Source organism: Galleria mellonella, unplaced genomic scaffold (assembly GCF_026898425.1).
Source record: "Galleria mellonella isolate WM207_F2 unplaced genomic scaffold, CSIRO_AGI_GalMel_v1 utg57, whole genome shotgun sequence".
NCBI classification, from domain to species: domain Eukaryota; kingdom Metazoa; phylum Arthropoda; class Insecta; order Lepidoptera; family Pyralidae; genus Galleria; species Galleria mellonella.
The window spans coordinates 11,061,524-11,087,992 of NW_026442119.1; the positions used below are offsets into that span (position 1 = coordinate 11,061,524).

Here is a 26,469-nt window from a genome sequence, read left to right on the forward strand (position 1 = left end):
AATAATACATTGTAATAAATAATTATAATTCTAGTTACAGTCATTTAGTTTGTAGGTATTATCAAATTCTCCATGGTTACAATATCACCCATAAAAATCACAAATGGCATCAATTTCTGTACCAAATGCATAAAGTTAACTTAAGTTTAAGAATATTTTATTTCGTTGAAAACTTCTTCACCAGTACTTCTCCAAAGACTTAACCAAGTCTTTAGGGTCTACGTTGGGCCCGTGGCGTTCGACAGGGATTCCATTCTTGTCAATGATGAATTTCGTGAAATTCCACTTGATGAAGTTGCCTAAAGTGCCGCCTTGTTTATGCTGTAAAATATATTATATAAACAAATTTAAATAATTTTGATAAAAAAAAATTACGTTGGCCCTTAAGTTTTATCATAATAGTCATCTGTAGATAAAAATATAAATTACAGATAGCCCAACTAAAATTATATGGTCCATGTCCATGGCCACAATTACAATGTAGCATGCCATTCAAAACAGTCATGTCATGATATAGGTACGTAGCATAATAGCTATCAGCAATCATTATTGTTTGTGTGAATATGCCAGATGCATGGATATAAAGGAGGTATTGATTTTATTGAAACATTACGTTACAGGTGTTAATAATTATTTATTAGAACAAGTCAAGGCTGAATAAATCAATACATCATGCTAGGTATGTGATTATACACTACACGATAAGTAGCTCATTAGAATGATATCATTTATTTATCATATATAAATTGGTTAGTATAAATACTATGAAAATGCCAAAATAACTATCATAAATATTTGTTTCTTCGGCCCCATCAACAGATAATGTATAATTATATTTTTGGAAATACCTACTTAACATCAATTCATAGCAAAGAGTACTGTTTCATAAATATATCTACACAATAGACAATATGTACATATATCTAAAAGACACTTATATAAATATTTTGTGTTTTCTTTTCATGTAACTCATTTTAGGTGGTCATGCTCTTGAAGACTTAAAAACAAAAAAGTAATACCTTTAAAAATTTCCACAGCGGATTTGTGCCGTCACCATTGACATCAATTTTTTCAAACAAATCAAATTTCACTTTGCGCTCTGAAGCAAAACATACGATTTCTTCAGAGTTTCCTGGTTCTTGTCCAGCAAACTGATTGCAAGGGAATGCCAAAATACGCAAACCTACAAGTTATACTTTTGATTAGTTATAATAATTATTATTAATAATTATTTTCTGATTGTTATAAAAATATATACCTAATTTTAAATGTAACAATAATGATTTGCAGAAATCATAATCTTTTTGATAATAGTTTAATATTTTTAATAACCTGCGACATTGCTCGCATGAGTCAATATATAAACTACCCATTTACCAAATTTTGAATGACGAAATTCGAGGGGGGGGGGGGGGATTAATGCGGACTGCTAGTCTCATTGTTAGCAATATGCCCTGTTACTTTAAAACCGCCACATGTTCTCCCTGGAAACCATCATGTTGAATTTCAGGTGTATTCGACACAATGGGCTAACTGACCTGCCTTTTCATTCTCACCCATTATCCTTCACTGGTGTACCACCAGTGTATACCATTAGTGCAGGTGAAGTTATCCATTATCATCCATAAAACAAATCACTTAACTCGAAAAATCTATAAAATCCTTAAACATAATGTATACACACATATGCACATGCACACACACTATATAATTAGTAGGGTTAGATATTTTGCTGTTTCCCAGAGATCCCTACAATTTTTTTAAATCACTTATAATAATTAAAAAATATGATTTCCATATCTGAACAATATTTCCATAGAAAAATTATTTAAATACAAATAAAGAAAATTTTCGCCGTATTGTTATACAAATACAAATGACAAACATATTTTTATGTTGAAGCAGGTGACTATAAAATATGATAATAGCATTCTATGTCATATTATTAGGCAACATAATGGTTGAATAGATACCAGGTTTATTTGTCGCAACTGTAACCGAGTGTTATCTGTACAGACTAGTCTATTTAGAAACCATCATAGTATAGCCACTATATTAATATAGCTACGAAAATCTAAAATTAGCAAATGTATAAATGACAAATACATAAGTAATAAAAAAAATGCAGACGAATTAATAAACTGCTACTTCCTGAAGTTGCTTAATAATGTAATTGTTATTCAGTAATTGCTTAATAATATATTGTAATTGTTATTCAGTAATTGCTTAATAATGGATTGTAATTGTTATTCAATGTCATTAATTGCTTAATAATATTGATATGCATGTAAGTTTAGAATATATACAATTGAATAGTATTGTACATAATGTTGTAATTTACATTACTGAATTAGACAAAACAGATATTATGAAAGGTCATTGCATATTGACTTTATTTTAAATAGAGTGATAGTTTTTATTCCTGTTTAATGTGTGTAAACAAGACACAACTAATAATAATAAACTAATTTTATGTTCCAGATATTTTTAAGCTATAAAAAATATTCCTTTAGTATCAAAATTTGGAAATTAAAGAAATGCAGTTATGGAATACACATTAGATATAATTCTATTAAGAATAGATAAATTTAATGAGAATATTATTTCTTGCTGTCTGATCCTGGCATAGAATAGCACACCCCTTCCTTTCCCATGGGTGTTGTAAGAGACAACTAAGGGAATTAAACGGTTGAAGGACTGGCAGCAGCATCCCCCATAAAACATCAGCAAAGTATAACTTTGGTTGTAAACCAGTCTGCCAAGCATAGCAACTATTGATAAAATTAACTTCTAAGTTTCTTGATTAATATTTTAGTTTAATGCCCATCATAGACATCTTTAAGGAGAGGCTGGTGAACTATACTCACCCTATAGTTGTCTGGTGGCCATCAATAAGCCTGGCATACAATAATCTTAATGCAACAATGTTAGTGATCTTTTTAATGTAAACTAAAATTATACAAAGGAAAGATTTGATTGTTTGTTTACAATGGATAAACTTAAAAACTATGCAACCAATTTTGAAAGATCTTTTACCTATAGAAAGCTATATTATCACTGAGTCAACAGGGTGTATATATTTTCGAAAATACTATCTACCCATGCAAAACCGAGCCGGGTTGCCAAACAGAGCAAGTCGGAGAGAGGATTCATGTGTATTTAAAAAAAGTATAATTTATTATGAATCTTTGGTAGATAGTTAACAGAAGTTGGTATAAATATACTTAAATCATTCTGTATATAAAATTGTGAATACATTTGTTATAGGGGACTAAATATGAAGCTTAGTCATAATTTACTTTTTTATTATTATTTATTTGATAAATGATTCACTAAGTATGATAATCAGTAAAGATTTCTTTGATTTTATTGAACCACCTTTGAACCAAATCATGTATATATTCATAACTATAATTAGTAATGGGAAAAAAAATACTAACTCATATAGGAGTAGAATAACAAGGATTTTTTGTATATTATTTTTTTTGCTGCATCATCCTAAAAATTAATACAAGAATTATAGTAACACTAACTGTATCCCATAATTATATCATGATGTTGTATGGCCTATAAACTTTTTCAAGAATGAGTAAACAATTGCTAAAATTTTTTTAACTCCAAAATTGATAGTTTCATACAATTTAGCTTGTTTTAACAAATTACTGCTTTATTATAAGTATAGATGCATTATCTTCATTTCCAGGCAAGCTCATTTAATGATTAATTTTAATAAACAAGAGGTCATAAATAACCTAGAGATTATTTATTACTCATATTAATATTTATTATTAGCAATTTTCTACCTATATAAAATTTGAAGTGAAAATTGTACATTAGTCTTTCTTCTGAATGTTAACTACAATAATAAATATACATGAATGATAATATAATAAAATAATAATATTGTTTGTATTCACCTTTGCTCTCTGCATATTGCTCATACAGTTCATTAAGCTGTTTATAGTTGTTTGCAGTGAGGCCACACTGTGAAGCAACATTCACAATAATACAAATGTGACCTTTGTACACATCCAGCTTAACATCTTCACCTTTAATGTTTTTGACAGTGAATTCATGAATAGATGTAGCAGACTTATAATCTGGGTTATTGGCTTCTGCCATTTTTCTGGAAACAATTTGTAAACTGTATTAAAGATATAATAATAATGTAAAATTAAAAAACTGATTAAAGGTTTTTAAATCGTCTATAATTTAAATTAGAAACCTTTGAAAATTTTAAATAAGAATACATAAATGTATATAACTTCTTAACCATGAGGATGGCAGAATCACCAACTTTAACTAATGTAATTGTTATGAAATTAATATTTATTTATTTAACACACTAATTGAGCCAACATTACAGGATTTGTTAAAGAATTAGTATGTTACACAGTGTTGTTCATGTATTAAATGGAAAATATCAAATAATAAACTTGTTCATATTTTAATACACTATCGGGACTTATCGCGATGAAAAATTTTTCGCAGGAAAATAGTACCTACATATCTGTTTCTTTATTGCCGACTTTACGTACGTACTATTTATCTGCGAAAAAATTTTCATTGTATTAAGTCCCGATAATGTATTTGTAATATACGTAAACAACGCGAAAGTTTAAAATTACCCAATAACACTTGTTGAAATTACATATCACATGGAAATTAACTAAGTAATAATTATTGTTATTCCACATTTATAACACTTTTATATTTATAAATTTCAAAGGATGAATGACCTAAATATTAAATTATTATTACTACTATAATATTACCTACCTCTACTACTGTTTATTAACGGCAAAACAATGATAATAAAACACGATAAAGTGTAGAAACGAGCAAAATGAAATGACAATTGAAAATCTAAAATCAAAACAAAACAAACCAAAGAGTACAGAAATGCCAAAGATAAAGCGAAGGATTCTATTTTTAATCTATGACTGACATTGACAAAACACAGAGTAACTTTACTGTAATCATAGGCAGAAAATAGTGTAGCATGTATATTTATAAAATATTGCTCAACAAAAGAGTATGCAATTTAAAGGAACAATCCTAACATTCTTACGTATTGATAAATATTTAAATTAGAGATGGGCAATCCACCTGGGTGGGTTTAAAGTCTGGTGGGTAAAAACCGGGTGTTTTGGGTTTATTGGGTTTAAACCCCATAAACACCCAAATTTTTGGGTGTTTATGATTTTGTACTTCATCATCGTCATCTCAGCCGCAAGACGTCCACTATACTGGACATAGACAATATTATTATGCAGCCTACAGAATAAAAAACTTTTAATTTGATTTTGAGTTTATTAAGAAAGAGATGAAAGTAAAATGTAAAACTACAGTCAATCACTGTCAGATTCAGAGTTATTACAAGCGATGAATTGTATAGGTTCGATAGGCTCTATTTCGTCTAAACTGTTATGTTCATTTACTTGCTCAATGAAAGCTTCTAAGGTATTTTCTTCATTAAACTGAATGTCCTCGCATTCAGCTTTATGTTTAAGATTCCAGTTATAACAAATGAATGAAATTTTTTCAGTTCTTTCAGTTGTAAGTCGATTTCTTTTGTTATTATGTATGTAGCCTTGGATACTAAAGGAACGCTCAGTGGCTGCCGAAGTACAGGGAGCTGATAGAATACGAATCGCTACTTTGCTTAACTCAGTGGAACCACAAATACCTTTCCACCATATTAGGGGCTCAATGCTATCTAATGAGCTCCATACAAATCCTCTGGCCCAAAAGTTTTCTTTAGCTTTATAACACGCCAAATCTGCCATTACATTTGACAAACTTAAGTGTTGGCTTAAATTGTAGATAAACTCCATACCCTTAAGTTCTTCCTCTTGAGTAAGTTCGACTCCTAGAGTCCTGGGGTCTAGAATATATGCTGCAAAATGTATTGGCCTCATTGCCATATTGCATCTTGAAGATACTGATGTTAGAATCTGCTGTTTGCTTTCTTCGCTCAATGTCGAAATCTCATTTAATGCAAAACGTATCTTAGCTTGTACATCTCTAAATGTAATGTATGTCTAAACGATTCTGGTCGCTCTCTAAGTAAAATATGCTTTCAGTGACTGGTTCCAAAATACTTATACATTCCCCTGTCTTCGTCCAGAAATCATCAATTAGAATTAAATCTTTAATATCTCTTGAAATTACCACATCTTCTCTAACTGTTAATATTTGCAAAGCTATCTTATTTGCTTTCAAACTTTTTAACGAAGTAACATGACTTCCCCATCTTGTAGCACAAGGCAATTTTAGTGTTTGTGTAGAATCTTCACCCTGCCTTGATTTTATCAACAAGGAACTTAATCGTTGACTCCTTTTAACAGTTTTTATTATATTTATGGCTTGCATAATAAACACAGTTACTTCTTGTATCTTTACAATATCTTGGCACAACAAGTTAAGGATATGTGCACAGCAACCGAGAGGAACAACATGTGGATATTTGAGTTTTGTTAATTCGAATGCCTTTTGTATATTTCTAGCGTTATCGCCAATAAGTACAAGAAACTTATTTGCTCCATACACTTTCATTACTTTTTCAACTTCTTGGCTAAGGTATTCACTAGTGTGAGGATTACTTTCTGTATTCAAACTTTTAACGTATGCAGGTTGAGGTTTTGATATAAGAAAGTTTATTATTCCTTCATTTCTTAAATTAGACCAGCCATCGCACTGAAGGTGTAAGTAACTACAAGCATTTAGTTCCTCATTTAACTCAAAACGCATTTCTCTATATATTTTATCTAAGTATTTTGTCGCTAAAGCTTTACGTGAAAGTATTTTAAATTTTGGTTGCAATTTTTCGAAAAATTGTATCCATAAAGGATGTTGCACCATCGATAATGGCGTCCCTGTTACAAATATAGCTCTCGCTAATTCTGTTTTTATATGATCATCGGTGTCTTGAAACTCAGCATTTATTGTAGTGTTAGCAGACGACGAGGGGCTTATAAAAGAATCATTTGTCTCTATCTCTGACAGTCCAGACATTTTGGTTTTGGACGAGCTATCTTTTATAAGTTTCATAGAGTCTTTTAATGTTTCTGGAGATTTTGGACAAGTGATAAGATGTTGAAGCATTTTGGCAGCATTACTGAATTTGTAGACCTTATTACAAAGCTTGCAAGAAACAGACTTGTTTGGTAAAGTACGGTAGTGCTCCCATATGCGTAAATCTTTAGGTCTCCCCATTGAACCTAAAAAAATGAACGATGATTAGTTGGTCTGACGAAAATTCAACAATAGAGTGCCTATTTTTTTACAATGATTATTTCTTGTTATTTACAATAAATTTATTAAAAAAATAATAAAATAAATACAAGAAACCTTTGTAAAATTACATCTCCTCGGAGGATTAAACGCAGACGCTAGTTTATTATCGTATTGTTCTGTATTTTTCTCAGCAACTTCTTTAATTCGATTAGGTACTTACGCATATTATGTTAAAAATAAATATCTAGTACACATCTTAGGCTATCCACCATTATTATCCAATGACGACTCTCAGCTAACTATGCACTATCATCCAAAATAAACGTGTATGGAAAATTTTATCCCAGTCGGTTGAGGATTGAGGATAATTGCATCAACATACGAACATACCTACATACTTTTATTTACATAACGCAAGCTAAATAAAAGCTTGTAATAATACATCTAATTTTAAGTTAAAATTGTTAAGTGATCATGATATAATTGTATCATTCAAAAATCCACTTACCTTTAATTATTTCTTGTTAAGTATAAATATTATTTCAAATCTGCTCCCTTAATATGCACTTTTTTACTGCTTTTCCTACCTAACACGTTACCAGGAAGTCACGTTACCAGAGTCAGAGTAATAGTGAACACGTTTGACAGTGATTGTCGTCGCCTCATATTCAGCGTCGACGAATAGGGGAATCCCCAGTCATAATGTATTGCATGCGTGGCGGTCTTACTTCAAATCCATAAACAAAGAGATAATTACAGAACTCGATACTAGATGGCGCTGTTTTTGTTTGAAGAAAGTTTGCGGGCTAAAATACATAGAATTTCATCAATGACTTCCACAAAGAACAACATTTCTGTTTTTTCTAAGTCCGTATCTCTTCCGTATATTTCATAAGATATAAGCTTGGGCTACATTGTTATGCAACGTGATTTTGTCGCTGTCTTGCTAGCAGGGTTGACAGATATACGATTTAAATCGTACTCATACTATTATTTGTCTATTTTTTAATGTACGATCGTAAAGATTATGATCGTAATTCGCACAAAAACATACGACTTTTTGGTTACCTGGCAACATTTTTATTATGAAACGAACATGCTCACATCATCAGTCACATGCAACAATTTATTGGGGATTTCCCCTTCACATCTGGCAGTCCTGCTTGCTAGAATATAGGTAAGTCAGCCACAGTTACTGACGATCGATATTTAAAGGGTATTGTTTTTGTGCTAAATATTTCATAAAAACGTTATTTAATACTTTGTGGATTATTAATTTAGTTGATAATCACTGGAAGTAAAATGGATGCTAATTTGAGAGATCAAGATCTTCGTATAAAACAGTTAATAAAAGAAAATCTACGTAAGTACTCTTTTTATACCTAGGTAGGTAAGGTATAATAAACACAAAAGGTACTTAGATCGCGTGTGTTCGAAGCATTTATTCTAATAAATTTAATTTAAAATTGTAGAAAGAAAAAAATGTCTGCCAAGCCGTAGCCGAAGCCGATCTCCAAATATATTTGGCGATAGTGAGACCCAGTGTCCAGATGATTTACCCAGCGTCGTCGCAACAAAGAAAAAAACGAGGATAAAGTAAAAGAAAATTTACTGAAAGAAGAAACAAACTGTTCTAAATGCTTAATTTATGGAGAAGAGGATAAAAGAAATGAGTATTTCGGACTGTTAGTGGCTCAAGAATTTAAATATATACGGCCATGTGTGCGAACGAGGTGTTATGAAGAAATTTTAAAGTATCTACGGGAAGCAAAAGGCCAACATGTTGATCAACTGCAACATGAAAACACTGAAAATTAATTACTTTCATTTTATTATATATAGATTTTTAAAATTTCCTGAAATATTATTAGTTAACGTTTTATTTAATATTGTAGAATTGATCAATACAATTTATAAAAATAATTTATTGGTATTACTTACATATTTTCAAAAAAATACGTAAAAACCTATTTTTTTGGGTGATTATGGGAGTTTATGGGTGTTTATTGGGTTTTTACCAAAGCACCGGGTTTAAACCCGGTGCTTTGCCCATCTGTAATTTAAATGAATACGTGACAAAAATCTGTGACAATCGTGTGCACTTCATAATATGTACATGACAGTCGGAATTTATATAAGAAACTGAAGTTGTAAAAATAGTTACGATAATTATTTATTTAGCTTTTTAGTGAATACTATAAAAGTAATAAAATTCGTAAATTATATTTAATACTATTTCGCAGCAGACAGATAATAGCTGAAATGAGGATTTATAAGATTTGTGGAGTTTTTTCTTATACATTACATATTATTTAAATTAACGGATTTATTCCAATTTTTCTTTTTAAGAAAAATGTGCTTATGATCTTTATTCGTCTTTAAAAATTTTATTAATTGGTGGTATATATGTATATAATAAAAAAAATGCTGCAAAATGTTTTTAATTCGAAATATCTCTTAAGTACCTTTTATAAATTGACTATTACGATAAAATTTAAGAGAATACTATTAAACACACCATAAAAAAACTACATACTGTAAAAAAGATTTCTAGGTAAAATAAAAACATGATGATAAAATGCACTTTATAACATTAAAAATTAAAACTTGTATTTTTAATTTAACATTTTAGTTCTTTCATCAGTAAAATGTTACCTACACGCACTTTGAATGCTAAAGTAATAGGAGTTGATTATTATCAAGAATGTCTTCACCAATATTTTTCCAAAGACTTGACCAAATCTTTAGGATCTACATTGGGTCCATGTCGTTCAACAGGAACTCCGTCCTTGTCCACAATGAATTTCGTAAAATTCCACTTAATTGAACTGCCCAGGGTACCGCCTTGTTTATGCTATAAATAAATAAATTTAATTACATATGTATTGCTACGATTTTTTTTAATAAGCTCTTGTATAACTAATATTATTATTGGTTATACAAAGCTTACACCTAAAATCAAAGAAAAAATTCTGCCTAATTAATAGAAATTTTTGTATTTAGTTACGAATGTAATATATGTATGTAATGAAATATTTTAAAATTTATTTTTCATCACGTATATAGAATCACTTATGGTTGTAACATTTATATAGTCATAACCTTGATTTGTTTCAAATTTATGGCATTTATGTAAAAAGTTCTTGTAAAAATTTATACAATGTTTTTACTTTTTTCTAAGGATCATCATACAAGTAAACAGTATAGATTGAAGATAGAGAAGTTCTTGTGAATAGTAAATTCGTGGACTAATAAAATTTAGGTTAAATATTTAAGCTTATTAGACAAATAAATTATACAAATATCCTTACTAACATTATAAATATGAAAGTGAATTTGTTTATTACCTTTCGGTGCTTTAATTATAAAACACACATAGTATTTAAACTAGAAAAGAACAGAGGCCCTTTTTACATTTTGATCAATGAATAAACTCTAGTCACGTGCTTAAAGCTGCGGGTACAAACTAGCAAAAATGAATTTTAAACCTTTAAGAATTTCCATAATTGGCTAGCATTGTCCCCATTAACATCGATTTTTTCAAACAAATCGAATTTCACTTTGCGATCAGCAGCGAAACAAACGATGTCTTCGGAGTTTCCTGGTTCTTGACCAGCGAATTGGTTGCAGGGAAATGCCAGGATTCGCAATCCTAGAACATTTTTTTTTATTTTCTCACATAGGTTCCTTAATAAAGAATTAACTATTGTTATTATTAAATTAAAGTACCTCATCATAATTATATCAGCCTTTAATAGTCCACTACTAAACATAGGCCTCCCCTATTGGGGAGTTTCGTCAGTAGTCGCTATGCTTGGCAGGCGGGTTTGTAACGGCAGTTATGCTTTGATTATCTATCATGAAAAATATTACTGTCCATTCCTTAACCACCAATTTTCTAATTATCGACTAAGAAAGAAAGAGATGACCCATACCAAGCCGAGACCACACGACAAAATCAAATACTTACCTATTAATATTATTTTCTACTTGACGATTGAAACTTTATAAAAAAAAATTCAAATATTATCAAAAAGCAAGCTTGAGATGAATTACTATAGCTCATCTACTGTTCAACAGTTACAGTGTTCTTTCATAAATAAACTCATATGTATATGTGTAGCACAGCGATGCTAATTTTGACAATTTTGTTTTTATCCGCGAAATTTTGAAGAAATAATTATATTTTTTCAAAATTTCGTTCTCCTACTATTAAGTAGGAGAAATGTTTGCAAAAAATAAAATGGGGATACTGGGTAAGTTTGATAATATACCAGTGAAGTTAAGCATACAAAGTTCAGTGTTTTTATGTGGTTCGTGTAAATGTTTAAAAATAATGGAAACCGACACATACACACATTGTGATTGAGTAAAAGTGAAGGAAATCGTATCGATTCAGAGAAAATATTTGACACTTGTGTAAAAATTAAAAATTGCGTATTAGAACTCAGGCATAATATGTGTGTAAACATAGAAAAGGAAGATATGAGTTTAATTTTGATTTGATTCGATCGACAGACTAAGAGTGCCTGCTTGTGAGTGACATATAGCTTAGTAATTGTAATTAGAATCTTTTTTTACAATATTATTAAAAAATAAACAACTATTTATAAATAATTAAAAATAAAATTTATATTTTAGGACTAACCTTTAGTTTCTGCATATTGTTCGTATAGTTCATTAAGTTGTTTGTAGTTATTTGCAGTAAGACCACACTGTGAGGCAACATTCACAATAATACAAACGTGACCTTTGTATATATCTAGTTTTACATCAGCACCTTTTATATTTTTGACGGTGAATTCATGAATAGACGTAGCCGACTTAAAATCGGGATTATCCACTGCCATTTTGCTGCAAAAAAGTCTACATAAAAAAATAAAATATGATAACTACAAAAAAAACTATACAATAAATCAGTAAGATACAAATCTACACAATAATCTGGTGCGTGTGTATAAATAAGTTTAGATTTATGAAATTTGTTTTCATCTTAGATTAAGAATAGTTGATAGGTGGAAAACTAGTTTGAATTGAAATATAATTATAATTATTGTTGGATGAATTAATATCACTATTTGGTTGAATAAAAAAGTGTGTGGTCTTTATTATTCTTATAATAAACAAAATACATTCATAAAAAAATATTATAAATTAATCTATCAAAAAAAACCACATTTGCCAGATAGTGTATATCTTATTATATTATTATATATTAGTGTATATCTTCTTACAGACAAATAAAAACGAAATTTGTACGTTACTTACATTGTGCTAAATTGTGACCGTGCTAAGCAAACTACATTACTAATAATAGGTACAATAAGCTTTGATACCGCTTTAGAACCAATTGTCATAGTGGACGGTATGTCTTATTTAAAGGAAAAATGAAAGTAACTATATCACTTATCACCATAAATCTGTATAAAAACAAAAATGTTCTTGTGTATATACAATGTACCAATTACATAATGTACATATCATTATTAAAATATCTCTAAAAAAGTTTAATAAATACCTATTGCGGTGATAAAATAGCAATTGGTTACACTTCGATTACACAACAATACAATACAGATTACTTAGAAAAAAATACTATAATTATGAAAATTGTTACAGTATACTTTACATCAAGTTCTTGGTCTATGTCATAGTCTATGAATATTTTTAATTGTTACTCTGTGGACCGAAACTGAAAGTAATGCCATCCTGGCATTACTTTCAGTTAGAAATTAGTTTATGAATTTATGCACCTATCTATGAACAACATTTTATTAATATAATAAAATTGTGACTAGTCGATGTATATACATTTTTTTATACAACTTAGAATGGCAAACAAGCTGACGGTCCACCTGATGAAAAGTGGTAACCGTCGCCTATAGACATGAGCAGTACCATGGACATAACAGAGTATACTGTTTCGCCTATGATATTCCCCCATGCGTTGCCTTTCATGAGAATTCAGATGTTATTCCTCTGTACCCTGTAAATTCACGCCATATCCCACCCTTCAAACCGGAACACAGCCATACAAACACAACTGCTTCACGGTAAAAACACGAATGGGACAGAGATACTCAAGCAATCGACTTTTGTACAAAGTCTCTGGAAATATATTCCATGATACATGGAATATATTTCCAGAGATATAGTGATTAAATTCGTTAGCAATACGCATGAATCAAACTTATTGCTATTTTTATATTAAAACGATGTTATTGATAATTTTGCAAGAAAAATGTAGAAATATTTTTTTTAAACAATTAAAATTAATAATATATGGTCTGCTAGAGGGGTGCCGATGAGGTGCCTTCATTTTTTTATGTAATAACTACCGGAAGAAAACTCTACTAGTTTCGGCATCAATTCATGATCTTTAATCATGAGTAGCTGTGATGCGAGCGCGAACCTGACTACGCTCCTCTGCCTGCTAATATAATGTGCGCTTATAAAACTTTTAACAATAAAATTTTTTTTTTTTTTTTTTTTTTTTTTTTTTTATATTACTTAATAATGATTAGCTAATAAATCATTATTATCAGTATCAACTGCTTCTGGAGAATAATTTAGGAATTTGTATTATTATAAATTAGATATTTAGCACCGCTGTTTATTGCAGATAAGTGTGTTTAACACTTTAAGTAATTAGAAAGCAATCGTGTTACGTAATATCTTTTTTTACCAAAATATTATAAAATGAACATTTTATATCATACCACAAACTAAATACCTAGTTCTGTTTATATTATAAGACATGATATGGACTGAGAAATTATGCCTTAATATAAAACAATAGAAATTCTGTGGTTTCATAGATTCATATTCCAGTTTTGTTTTATTAATATAAGGATAACGAAGGGCAGTGTCAGCTATGACGTTCTTGAAATTTTACTCTTAGCCCTAGTATAGGTTTGACGATTCATTTCAGTTTTTTTTAATTGATTTGCATGATGTGCTAATAAATCAAATAAGAAAAAACCAGGGCCTAAATGTTCTCAATTATTTTTCGATTTTGTAATTTTAATATAAATTTTCAAATTTACATAATCGATATTTTATAACTTTTCTTAATCTTTTTACAACTATATAATGTTTTTATAATTTTACGAATTTATTGGTTATAAATTTACATGTATTTAGGTACATTCAAGTAACTCAAAATAATTTTATGGCTATTATCAATACAGAAAAATAAATGTATTCACTGGTTAGATTCGAGGCTTTATATCGAAAAATAATCGATATATTTAGTCGAATAAATTGATCTTTTACAATTAATCGTTCTCAGGTTCACATGCCTATTGCATTATTATTTAGATTACGTATTGCGTTATTTTTTTTCCTTCTGTAATTAATAAAATATAAAATGGCATTTTTGGTTCCGAAGTTGCGCAGATGTGTGAGTTTGAAAAATTTAAACAGCAATGTAGTTCCAAAAGCATCGTATCATGCAAATGTAAGTTGTATTTCCTGTCTTATTTTGAATTCTGAAATTTATTGATTTTTATACCAACCAAAAAGTATTGACTAGTAAGGCCACGCGTGATTGCATATGATAATAATTTTATCACAGTTATTATTTGTAGGAATTTTTTTATGGCCTAATAAACAATACTTAGTATTATAAATAATACTTATGTACAAGTATTTCACAAGTACTTGATTAAGTATAATTTAATGCTATTTTTAATTCATTAAACAAAATCTAGTTTTAATTTTCAATCGCAAATCAATTAAAAATGGTTTAAGAATTAAATTGTGTTCCATAAAAAAAAAAAAAAACTTCAATTGTGGTAAAACCAATTATTTTTGATAAAATTTCTATAGGACAAATCTGTGTATAGCATATCTTTAAAAAAAAAAGAATTTTCCAAATCCGTTTACAACTGTTGGAATTATGAGGTCAAATTGAAAACTTCCTTATTCTTGAAGTCGGTTGAAATAATAACAGGAGACTGCCTCATATACTGAAAATATGTAGGCACAGAAATAAAATCCCCATATCGCCATAGTCGTAGAATATTGACGGATCTATATATGTAATATTCGGCAGATCCGTCAGTATTCTACGACTATGACAATATCATGATTATTATTCATATCAATCTTTGAAGCTGCTTAACAGATTTTAATAAAAAATTTAAATGTGTACTATTGTTTGCATCATCTTGAGAGATAAAATAGTTTTTATTTCAATAAAAAAATGGACCAAGTGGATAGCAGTAGGGAGGCAAAATAACATTTGCGGTGTCACCTAATTAATACATAAATATAATTCAGGTAATCGACCATTATGAAAATCCTCGCAATGTTGGATCATTAGACAAGGAGGACAAGAATGTTGGCACTGGTTTAGTGGGTGCTCCAGCTTGTGGAGATGTCATGAAGCTTCAAATTAAGGTTGATGAAAATGGAAAGATTATTGATGCAAAATTCAAGACATTTGGATGTGGCTCAGCCATTGCATCCAGTTCTCTCGCCACTGAATGGGTGAAAGGCAAGACAGTCGATGAAGCTTTGAAGTTGAAGAACACAGATATAGCAAAGGAATTGTCTTTGCCACCTGTTAAACTGCATTGTTCTAGTAAGTATTATTTATATAATATTTAATATATCTTTAAAAAGAATACCTTATACATATTTAAAAAGAAATAGTGAAAAAGTTATACTGTCAACATAGTGAAATATAGTATTACTACTTATATAGTATAATACAGTATGTAGAAAGAAGTAGTACTTTTAATGTTATGTATAGACTATTACTCTAATATTGTTTTTGTTACAGTGCTTGCTGAAGATGCTATCAAAGCTGCACTTTCGGACTATAGGATCAAGAATCAGAATGCAGAGAAAAAAGAATAAATAAGATAATGAGATTGAATAATGGAACAGATCTGTGATTGTTAGCTTCATGAGAAGGATAAAACTATAGGTTTAGCTTAGTAGGAGGCATTAAAATATCCTCGCATTAATTTTTAAAGCATAGAAGCATAAATTTAACGTTTCTATATATTATTATACTTATTAGGCGGTTTGAAACAAATTTCGTTGTAGTATATGCACATAAATATATGTATAGGTTATGTTATTTGATTAAATAAATTATAATTGACCTTGTCTTTTTTTTGCTATATTAGTAAGTCTTTTTAAAATAAAGAGAATGTATCTGTTAGAGAATTCAATATCCTCTAATCTACACTAATAATAGGCTTTCTTAACCGATTTCAAAAAGGTGGTTAATATTTTTTTATATCATTGTCAATTCTGAAGAATTTAAAAAAATCTATAAAATTAGTACAATAACAATAGTTGTGTTATCAGACACTATCAGTGTAATGAAATGCAAGTTAGTTGTTATTTTGACAGATAAAAAGTATGTAGTAAAAATTGTTTTTGCAGGCCCTAAAGCAGGGGAAGGGGAATAATAAAAATACACAGATTATAATTTATATAATAATGTTATAAATAATATTAGGTACATTTATTGATATTATTTTACAATACAAAGGTACAAACAATAGCCAATATAATTATTTTTGTATTGTTTATGTTAATTATTGTGTCACAATGCCAAGCTTTTGTAATGCGAGCTGAGCAGCATCGGCTTTAGCTTGCTTCTTGTTGGCGCTCGCCACTGCCGGTTGATATTCAGTGCCAGCTACTTTTACCTGTGACAAACAACATAACAATCTGTACAAGATTTATTAATGACAATTTATTGAAATGAAGAATAACCTTGATAATGTTTTTCCTGCACAAGTAGGTATAGATATATTATCTATCGTATTGATTTACCAATTTGTGAAGCTATTGATGCACTTAAAAATTATGTACAAAATATCATTGCAGAATAGATTGCTTAGAACATGACTAAAGAATGTTGTTGTGTCTTTTGAGTAGGTATATCCTATTTTTTTATGAAACTGAATGGCAAACAAGCTGACGGTCTACCTAATGAAAAGTGGTAACCGTCGCCTATATACTTGAACAATACCATGGGCATAATGGAGTATACTGTGTCGCCTATAGTGTGTTGCCATTTCTGAGGACTAAGGTGTATCTGTACCCTGTAATATATGTCATATTAATATAATATGTCATATCCCATCTTTCAAACCGGAACAACCATGTAAATGTCTGCTTAATGGCAGAAACATGAATGGGACAGAGGTACCCAAGCCAATGACTTTTGTACAGTCTCCTTCTACTATAAGCTAATAATTAATATATAACTAAATTTATAACACAGTAATTTATAGTTTATTTTTCTTATCGCGACCCTAGCAGCATTATTGGCCTTGTTTTCTACTTATATCCATCGCTAGTCATTAGCACTTTTTATCGAGAGACGTCACCAAAACAAATGGACGTAGCGGACTCACCACAAATGAATTGTTAAATTTGTATTATATTTGTAAACTAAAGATAATGTAGTATAATAATTGAATGACTGAAAAAATATTACCATGTCTCATCGGGTTTTGACTATTATATTTTAATATAGGTATTAATTATATATCTATTAATTATTTTCTTTTGTGATATCTATTTATCACGAAGTGTGATTTTTTACCTAACTTATTATTTAAAGCCTTAATTATAGAGCCAAGTTCGGTTTACGATTATATAGAGTGGAATTAAAATCATAAATATACTTTGAAGGGAGTGTTATACCAGCGATTACAACATTATCACCAAAGAAATATGGATCGAAAAATGACAAAAAATTTTGACTCTCGCATAAGAAGACAACGAGTTCAGCTGTTGAGTTGAGAGTATAGTACGCTCAAAATTTATTGTCGTTTTGGGCGACCCGGATAAAATTTTCGTCCTAGTATTTTCTATAGGATGGGTAAATTAGTTTTAAGTATCATTAAGTATGTAAAACACTTTTTAAGATTAGGGTATGATGAGGTTGACATATCCTTATATAAATAAATAATAAATAAATATAATAAAAGATATAAAAGAATAAAAGATATAAGATAAGAGGATAAAAGCCTCTAAATAATAAAGATTAAAAAAAAAATGATAACACACACACAGTTTTACGTATCGCTAATTATTTCGGGTTAACCCTGTCCAATAGTGCAAAGATTTCAAGAAAACTACACATATACGAGGTCTGTCCGGAAAGTTCGTATAAAAGTGTTCTGGAATGCGAGAAAGAGGAGTGGGGAGGCCAGGTAAGCGCAGGACCCCTTCCTTATGTCCCTAACAATGCTTCAGTTCTGGTCTGACCGCCGTGCGGTGCGAACTGGCTTGTCACGCCATCTGTGAAGTTACCTCTTAACGAAACCCCGTCGGCATGGAGCCCGCTTCCGTTGAAGAGCAGCGCGTCGTAATCAAGTTTCTCTCGAAACTCGGCAAGAATGGCCGTGAAATTTTTGCCGATCTCAGAACAGTTTATGGGGATGATGCTGTGAAGGAACCAACCGTCCACAAGTGGCTAAAAAGATTCAGAGAGGGCCGAGAAAGCATCAAGAATTCGTCCCTCCAGGCCAGACAGTTGATGGAAAATTCTACGTCGATGTGCTCAGACGCCTCAAAGCTCGTGTGGCACGAGTTCGTCCAGAATTGGCGCGAGAGGGGCGTTGGATTCTTCACCACGACAATGCCCCTGCCCACACCTCTCTTGTTGTCCGTGAGTTTTTGAGTAAAAATTCCATTACGGTGACCGAACACCCCCCTATTCGCCGGATTTGGCCCCGTGTGACTTCTTCTTGTTCCCAAAAACCAAATTGGTACTTCGGGGGCGGCATTTGGGGGACATAAATGAGATAAAAAAAGCTACGACGGGGCAGCTGAGAAACCTACAACCAGAGGACTTTCAAGGAGCCTTCTCACAGTGGAAACGGCGTTGGCACAAGTGCATTATGTCACAGGGGGAGTACTTTGAAGGGGATAAAATTGATTTACCTGAATAATTGTAAAATAAAATTTTTAAAAAACTTTTATACGTACTTTCCGGACAAACCTCGTATATTGTTAATAATTTTTTCAGTTTATATTTTTAGGGCTTTATTTAGCTATATCAGCTGTAACTTTAACTAAATGTATGAGATGAACTGTACTATTTAGCTGTATTGCAAATATCACTGATGTACTGACATTTTTTTTTAATTGGTGATAATGGTATAGTAACCCCGCCTGCGCTAACGAGATACGCTAGTGGAGCACCAGTGAAGGGTGATAGATGAGAATGAAAACAGGTCAGTTAGCCCATCATGATAAATTCATCAGGAATTAACCATGATAGTTTCCAGGGGGAACCGCAAGGTCGACCTGGTTGGGTATATTGCTAGCAATGGGATTCTCAGTCTCCATCACTAACAATCCCTTTCCCTCCTATGTACTGACATTAGTATTAAGATAATAATATACTGCTGTTTGTCGTTTCAATAAATAAATTGCCTACCTATGGAAAGAGAAGAATAAATGGGCTTAAATAATTAATTTTAAAAAACTACATTACTAACTTTGAATAAAAAATTCTTCTTGTGATCAGGGCCGCATTCAAAGCAAAGGTTATACTCAGGTGGACCAAGTTTCTGTTTAGAACAGTATTCGCCTAGTAACGACACCGGGTGCTTGCCGCCTGCTATCAGTGGAGCTGGGCCCCCTCTACTACGACCCTGGCGGTGGGGTTTCATCTGAAAAAAAACAATAAGAACAATAACTCATGCTAACATAAGTAATTATAAAAAAAAATATTAATAAGTAAATTTTGATATAGTTTAAATTTACCTGAATCTGAATATAATTTTAAATTTACAATATCATTAAAATAACTACGGTTAAGTAATTTAAATTATAATAAATTAAATAAATAATAAAACTATACAAACATATAAAACTATAATATTACTATAAATATTCGCTTTAATAACCTGGTTATATGTAAAATAGCTATTAGTAAATATAATTATTGATCAGCGTGTAAATATTGTGATGAAACTAATTATTTACATATTACAAACTACAAGCGTAAATTTAATCCATCATACCATACCCATATTCAAATTCTACTTACAGCTTTGTTTGGTCTGCTACTGACCTCTTCTTTCGACTGCAGCCCTCTTGTATCGAGTTTGACCTCTAATAACAATGGTTGGAGAGTCCCTGTGCCTTCTTTGCCCAAACCCTGGCCTGGAGTCCAACCCATCTTCTGGAGTAGGTGCATACCCATTCCACCTTCGACTGGGGCTGCGCGGACTAGTTGATCCTACATATATAATAATCTAGTTTATATTGTGATAATTATATTATTCGTAAGTATAAAATTGAATATAATTATTGGCATATTAATAGAACAAACAAAAAGGTGAATTGATCAACGCACAGTCAAAAGTGCTGAGCCTAGAAACATGAAGTTTTACACTACAGCTACATGTCGCAAGTGGGTGCTACTATAAACGATAATATCTTTATTCTGAGTAATAGGTATTAAATACATGGCCTAATATTATATATATAGTATATCTTATAAATATTTAAAGTTATTAAAAACTAAGTAAATGATTTATCAAAATTTTCAACGCTAGAGGAACAGTTCCCAGAACGTTTTCAGAGATCACAATAAGTTTAATAGTATATGTAAATATATATATCTTCTATTAAATTTCTTATTGGCCGAATGGATAAAGAATTAAAAAATAGTTTTAATATTTGCATAAAAAAATAACTTTGCGTATTATATATATATAATATCATAATTATACACAATAAATAGGTCAAACACATTTCTCTATATATATATAGATAATTAGTGTTTATTTATGTTGGATCGTTGGTATATAAATGTACCTATATCCCCGTCGATGGATACTTACCTCACGTTCATGGGAACATTGCTCTTATCACCTGTAGACCATGCGGTAACGAGGTGCGAGCATCTCCTTATCACTTAAAAGCTGCAACAAATATTCACGAATTCCCCATAGTAGCCATGCTTTCCTTTGAGGCCGGCCTCTTTTTACTTCGAATTAGAAACTAAAGGTGCGTATAAACTGCGAGCATGTTTATGTAATATAAATAGTTACATTACACGAGTATGGTAAAAATTTTTACTAAATATCTTAGAGTTTTTTTGTGGACATGCTAGAACCGCCTCTGCATCTGTACGCGCATTTTAAGCTAAGCGTATGTCGAAACAAAGATGAAATGTAGAACACCACAAGTACAGTAGAGTTTGCTAGATGACTCTGAAATAGGTCACCAACAGCTACTTTGATGAAGAACATATAAATAAGATTAATAAATGTGGGAGAAGTAAAAGAGATCTGTTTGAATTGGTGCATTGATTCTTAAGTTTTTGCCTGCCTCAATGGGAGAAAGGCGTGATTTTGTACGTATATATTATGACTGTTCACAGTTAACCGATTGTAGAAGAAAAATAATTAAGGGTCAAAATAAAAATAAATTTAATGATTGACACCTTAAATTCTGAGATTCTGATTCACCTTTCAAATTGCATTGCATACGTTTAGCTTTAATTTTTTTGTTTTCACAAAGGCGCAGCGTATACACTTAGGTAATAAATTGTACAATCCATATAGCGCTGAGCCTTTCATTCGCGATAACAGTCGACAGACGTGTACAAATGCGGATACGGGAAATCGACATAGGATATCCATTGATGTCATATGCTTGTTTCTTAGATGTTACATTACACGCGAATGTTTTAGACGATATAATAGTAAATTGACAAGCCCAAAGAATTGCAAGGCTATCTATTAAATAATACGTAATATTTGAGACTGACTTGTGCAATATTTTATATATGTGAAAACGTAGATATAATGTTTAAATATAAATTATGTAAGTATTTAGATATAATAAAGATATAAAAGGTAATAAATCTGGAAGTTGTAAATTAATGTATTATGATAAAATATACGTGACTTGATATAATAATATCGATAAAATATTTTTAAATTTACATAGATAGTGTGGGCTTTGATATAGTCAGTCAACGTAAGGGGAAAACTGAATATTTGTTAGCAAAATTTGTTTGGTAATGATAATTGGCATGCCATACGGAATGGCACGAGGATTATCATTACAGTTGATGCTAAAACATTTGATGGTGTAACGAGCGAACTTCACAAGTTCTCTCTTTACACGAACCAACAGAATACGAACTTAGAAGTGATGATGACAACAACAATCAAGGAACGATTATGTTTTATAGAATACACTACAATGTATTAAGGGGATCCCTTCACTTTCACACACATATCGGTTTTTGACGATTCGTTATTAATAGTTTCGTTAAAAGACGAATATAACGAAAATTCGATATGTAGATAAAAAGTCGTAAATATTCGAAGTGTGTGTACGATCGTAAGACAAGAAGCATTATAAAAATAAAAACGATTCATATTCATACATTCGTAATTATTAACGAATTATTTCCCTGTTTGTTGTGTGAACGAAGCCTTAAGATGTTTCTTTGTATATAAGATTTTATAAATAGGATTTTTTGTGACATATTTATTTTGAAAAAAAAAAAACAATTGCGCATAAAAGCATGTAAGTGTAGCTGTAATAAATATGACTTAGTGGATATAATTTATATTTAGAAAATATATTTTGTGTCCACTACAATATTTGTATACAACAAACAATTGTTTATGAATAAATTGAGTCAAAGAGATTAAAAAAATCATATAGAATAGCACCGTTATATAAATTTAAATTTTCTGGCAGAATAGTAAAATAACTTTAAATCAACTAGATTTATTTCTTAGAAAATACGTCAATTTACTAAGCATGATATTTGTAAAATATATTGAAATAAACTATAAAACATGTGAATATATAATTTTAGTTTATTTTACGTAACTTTTTTGTATGGATTATAAAACATTCAGGCGGAAGTCTGTACTGATGCGTTAAGGAGAATTTTCTTTATCAGGTTTATGTTCTTATCAAATCCTTGACAATAGGTATAAATATTATCGCAACTTTCAATAATACTTGTAAATACATCAAATGTTAGGAAAAATATGCTTGTCATGTTTAGAATTGGATAATCTATGATATCGTTTTAGATAAATAAGTATATAATTTATTTTCAAATTCATGATATATCCTAGCACATATCTATATAGGTTACTATGTAAAGTACAGTCAATGTATGTGATATTGGTCATAGATCATTTTCGAGGTATGAATAATTTGTAAAACTAATAAGTTTCTAAATTTTGACCAGTGTTTATTGTTGTTGAAATCATCACACTACAATCACAATGAAAGAGGTCAGAAAGCATAATACTTGAGTATTATAAGTTTTGACCGATAGGCCGCAAACTGGATCATCAGTGTACGCATATCCCGACCGATGGCACTTTGAGCTGAAAGAAAATTCATTTGGACAGACTTAAAGTATCAAACAAAACTTAGGACTTAGTTCTGCTATATGTATTTGTACTAAATAAAAATGGCGGATCTTATTGGCGGTAAAACGGATTATTTGTATGGATGTAAAGCGACATGCTGTCAAAAAAGTAGGCTTGGATATGGAGGGATTTTAGTACAAGATAAGATAGCATTACACCAGTCATGTTTTGTTTGAAACTTTAAAACTAATATCTGATTCTTTTGATTTTGTTTTAAACGTTGTTTGTTCTTTAATTATCACATTAATCTATGTGTATAACAGCTACAATATAATAAGTTTAAATCCAGTAATTGTATCTGTAAAATTGAACGACTTACCCTTAGGAGGATAAAACAAAATATGGACCTATTCTTGAACTATTCTATATTTTGATGTATGTCTCCCTTGGGAAAAATATTCAATTTTACGAATGAATAAATAATGGAATTTCAATTCGTATTCATTACAAGTTATATATACACGAGTCGAAAAAAGAAATGTGATAAATAAAGAACAAATTTTGGAACATTTTGAATGGAACTGTAACTTCGAATTGCTAGAAAAATATTTACTATTCTGATTTTTAAATAGTATATATGCAAATCAGTGTATACCTTCTTAGCCCAGGCTTGGACTCCACTAGCTAATTCCCTGGGTGTAAGGATTTGCGCTCCTGTTGATCCTGTGAACTGACCCAGGGTAGAATCCTTCGATGACCAGCCAAACTGTTGGTGTAAGAAAATTATCCATAAATATAATTAATTAGGCAATCCTTATTTTATGTCGTAAATGTAACGAACAATCATACGGCTTGTCTCAATAGTTACTGTGACTCATAGATGTTTGAACTTTTTGAAAAGTCAAGTATGCACTGACAACATAATCTTGGTAGGTACCTACTCTTTGAAGAACTACATGCTTTTGTTACTATTTACTCTTGAGATCGAATCAATCGATCAGCTTCTTGCTTAATATTAGAAACAGGTGTGACTCTGCCCCTATCAAGGCAAATTATATAAAACTAATACTATAGTGTATTTATGATAAAAAAGTAATATAAACTTACTCCGCAAGTATTAGATAGTTCATTTTCCTCTTGTTCTTTGCGTATCATTGCTATTTTTTGGGAGACGATCGACGCTACATCCTAAAAGAAAAAATATACTCTAAGTATTTTCAAATTAAATTTCTACTTTTGTTATGCATTCTCCTATTTGGTTATACAGAAATACAATTCATAAATTTTGTATTAATTGAATATTATCTACTTTAATATATAAGTATTTCAATTTTTAATGTATTGTTTCAGTTCTCCTAAAATATAATTCAGAAAAACAAATAGAATGTAATTTAAAGATATTACATATTTTTTTTGCATATGTAATAATAGCAAATATATATATATATATATATATATACATATATATATATATATATTTGGATACAAACCTACTAGCGATGCGCGATTTTACTAATCCGACTGAGCAAATCATTCGGATTATTCGAATGATTTTCAAATTATTTTAATTATTTCTAATTATATTCATCCGACTACTAATTTTATTCGTAATTGCAAAAATTTCGGATTCCTTATTCTTAGAGTAGTAGTACGAGTTGGTACGAACATAGTGGGGTCAATCCGATCATTAAAATATTTTTTTTTAATAATGGACAACAGTATTGTCGATTTAAATTTTGTAAAAAGTACCAAATTGCGATAGTTATAATAAAGGAAATAGTATTATTTATTATAAAGGACTGTAGGTGATAACTGTTATTATGTATAGTAGAAACTTAGTAGAAATGAACACCAGCTTATACCAATAGCGCATGTGGGTTTTTTAATGGGTGATAATGGAATGGTAAACCTGCCTGCACTATCGGTATACGGGCCACCAGTGAGGGATGGATGGATAGGTGACGATGAAAGCAGGTCAGTTGGCCCATCGTGACGAATTCCACTAGAATTAACCACGATGGTTTCCAAGGGGAACCGCGTGGAAGTCGACCTGATAGGATATATTGCTGGCAATGAGTCAGCTAGACTCCATTACTAACAATCCCTTGCCCCCCGCGCATGTGGGGTTACTACATACTCGCCCATTTAAAAAAAAATACAAGATATAGTTTAAAGGATTCACACAGCACAGTCAAGAGTTAGTGAATTTTTCTTCACTAACTCTTGACTGTGCTTAATTGGAAATTTTATGCAGATAAAGAAACTCGGCGCCCGCTTGCTGTGCGACCAGTAGTTCCAGAGATATTAGCAGTTGAATGGAAAAGGATGCTTTTGCATTCAAAGTTCGATATCTCGGAGACAAATGGTCGTAATTGAGCCATCCAAAGCGATTTTTGAAGCTGAATAAACACGCTAAGAGACCTATACAATGGAGTAGCTCGAAAAAATTTTTCCATGCCCATAGAGTGAAAAACAAAACCGAGAAAATTTAGAAAAAATTTATTTTCAGCTTTGTTTAAGAATTGCATGGAAACCGGAGCTCAAAAAATTTTTTTACCAAAAAATCTGAAAACTAGAGTTTTCAAGCTTCAAAACCCTTTTTTTAAATTTCCTGTACGATTATTTTTCACTGAAATACAGCCTGTTGAAAATCACCCAAAAATTTCAAAAATTTTTATGTTCCCTTAATTTTTGCGAGGAGTGTATTTATAAACAAACATTCCTAATTATTGTGCCCATTATAGCTATATATTATTGATAGGTATCAATAGAAATGTTAAAAATTTAATGTGAATTAGTTACAACATTAAAAGACCTGCATAAAAGTAGGCCTTTTCCTGTCATCTAATGTTTTATTATTGCGGGAGAAAGATAACACGATGTT

At 30.6% G+C, this 26,469-nt stretch overlaps 4 protein-coding genes across 5 annotated transcripts; 1 reads left to right on the top strand and 3 right to left on the bottom strand.

The window, feature by feature from the left end:
* Window positions 1-5: 5 nt before the first annotated feature.
* Window positions 6-12,749, bottom strand: LOC113509583 (uncharacterized). Its single transcript, XM_052899419.1, has 7 exons — window positions 12,508-12,749; window positions 11,888-12,105; window positions 10,728-10,891; window positions 9,951-10,093; window positions 3,918-4,144; window positions 1,020-1,183; window positions 6-321 (listed from the first exon to the last, which is right to left on the bottom strand). Exons 1-7 carry the CDS (start codon window positions 12,594-12,596, stop codon window positions 178-180), a joined length of 1,149 nt encoding a protein of 382 aa, XP_052755379.1. The 5' UTR covers window positions 12,597-12,749; the 3' UTR covers window positions 6-177.
* LOC128201689 (uncharacterized) lies at window positions 4,780-9,876 on the bottom strand. Its single transcript, XM_052899389.1, has 2 exons — window positions 7,748-9,876; window positions 4,780-7,223 (listed from the first exon to the last, which is right to left on the bottom strand). The coding sequence occupies exon 2, from the start codon at window positions 7,216-7,218 to the stop codon at window positions 6,028-6,030; it is 1,191 nt and encodes a 396-aa protein (XP_052755349.1). The 5' UTR covers window positions 7,219-7,223; window positions 7,748-9,876; the 3' UTR covers window positions 4,780-6,027.
* Window positions 12,750-14,514: 1,765 nt separating the features above from the next.
* On the top strand, window positions 14,515-16,354 carry LOC128201691 (iron-sulfur cluster assembly scaffold protein IscU-like). The gene is made up of 3 exons (XM_052899394.1): window positions 14,515-14,698; window positions 15,523-15,826; window positions 16,028-16,354. Exons 1-3 carry the CDS (start codon window positions 14,609-14,611, stop codon window positions 16,102-16,104), a joined length of 471 nt encoding a protein of 156 aa, XP_052755354.1. The 5' UTR covers window positions 14,515-14,608; the 3' UTR covers window positions 16,105-16,354.
* Window positions 16,355-16,681: 327 nt separating this feature from the next.
* On the bottom strand, window positions 16,682-26,336 carry LOC128199982 (protein Son-like). 2 transcript variants are annotated; one of them, XM_052899392.1, is made up of 5 exons: window positions 24,693-26,336; window positions 24,241-24,351; window positions 20,300-20,467; window positions 19,722-19,895; window positions 16,682-16,910 (listed from the first exon to the last, which is right to left on the bottom strand). In XM_052899392.1, the coding sequence occupies exons 1-5, from the start codon at window positions 24,738-24,740 to the stop codon at window positions 16,797-16,799; spliced, it is 615 nt and encodes a 204-aa protein (XP_052755352.1). In that variant the 5' UTR covers window positions 24,741-26,336; the 3' UTR covers window positions 16,682-16,796. The 2 variants fall into 2 exon arrangements, with proteins under 2 accessions (XP_052755352.1, XP_052755351.1); XM_052899391.1 differs by having other exon boundaries at window positions 20,276-20,467.
* Window positions 26,337-26,469: the final 133 nt, after the last annotated feature.

Bases quoted from the DNA above. Each gene is read 5' to 3' on its own strand.
- LOC128201689 (XM_052899389.1), bottom strand. From the start codon at position 7,218: ATGGGGAGACCTAAAGATTTACGCATATGGGAGCACTACCGTACTTTA.
- LOC113509583 (XM_052899419.1), bottom strand. From the start codon at position 12,596: ATGACAATTGGTTCTAAAGCGGTATCAAAGCTTATTGTACCTATTATT. The intron at 4,145-9,950 runs AAGACATTCTTG...TCTTTAATACAG, and splicing joins TCTTTGGAAAAATATTGGTG to TTTACAAATTGTTTCCAGAA. The intron at 322-1,019 runs GTATTACTTTTT...TATATTTTACAG, and splicing joins CGCTGTGGAAATTTTTAAAG to CATAAACAAGGCGGCACTTT.
- LOC128201691 (XM_052899394.1), top strand. From the start codon at position 14,609: ATGGCATTTTTGGTTCCGAAGTTGCGCAGATGTGTGAGTTTGAAAAAT. The intron at 14,699-15,522 runs GTAAGTTGTATT...AATATAATTCAG, and splicing joins AAGCATCGTATCATGCAAAT to GTAATCGACCATTATGAAAA. The intron at 15,827-16,027 runs GTAAGTATTATT...TTTTTGTTACAG, and splicing joins TGTTAAACTGCATTGTTCTA to TGCTTGCTGAAGATGCTATC.
- LOC128199982 (XM_052899391.1), bottom strand. From the start codon at position 24,740: ATGATACGCAAAGAACAAGAGGAAAATGAACTATCTAATACTTGCGGA. The intron at 20,468-24,240 runs GTATACACTGAT...TTATATATGTAG, and splicing joins TCCAAGCCTGGGCTAAGAAG to GATCAACTAGTCCGCGCAGC. The intron at 16,911-19,721 runs GTTAGTAATGTA...TGTTTGTCACAG, and splicing joins AGAAGAATTTTTTATTCAAA to GTAAAAGTAGCTGGCACTGA.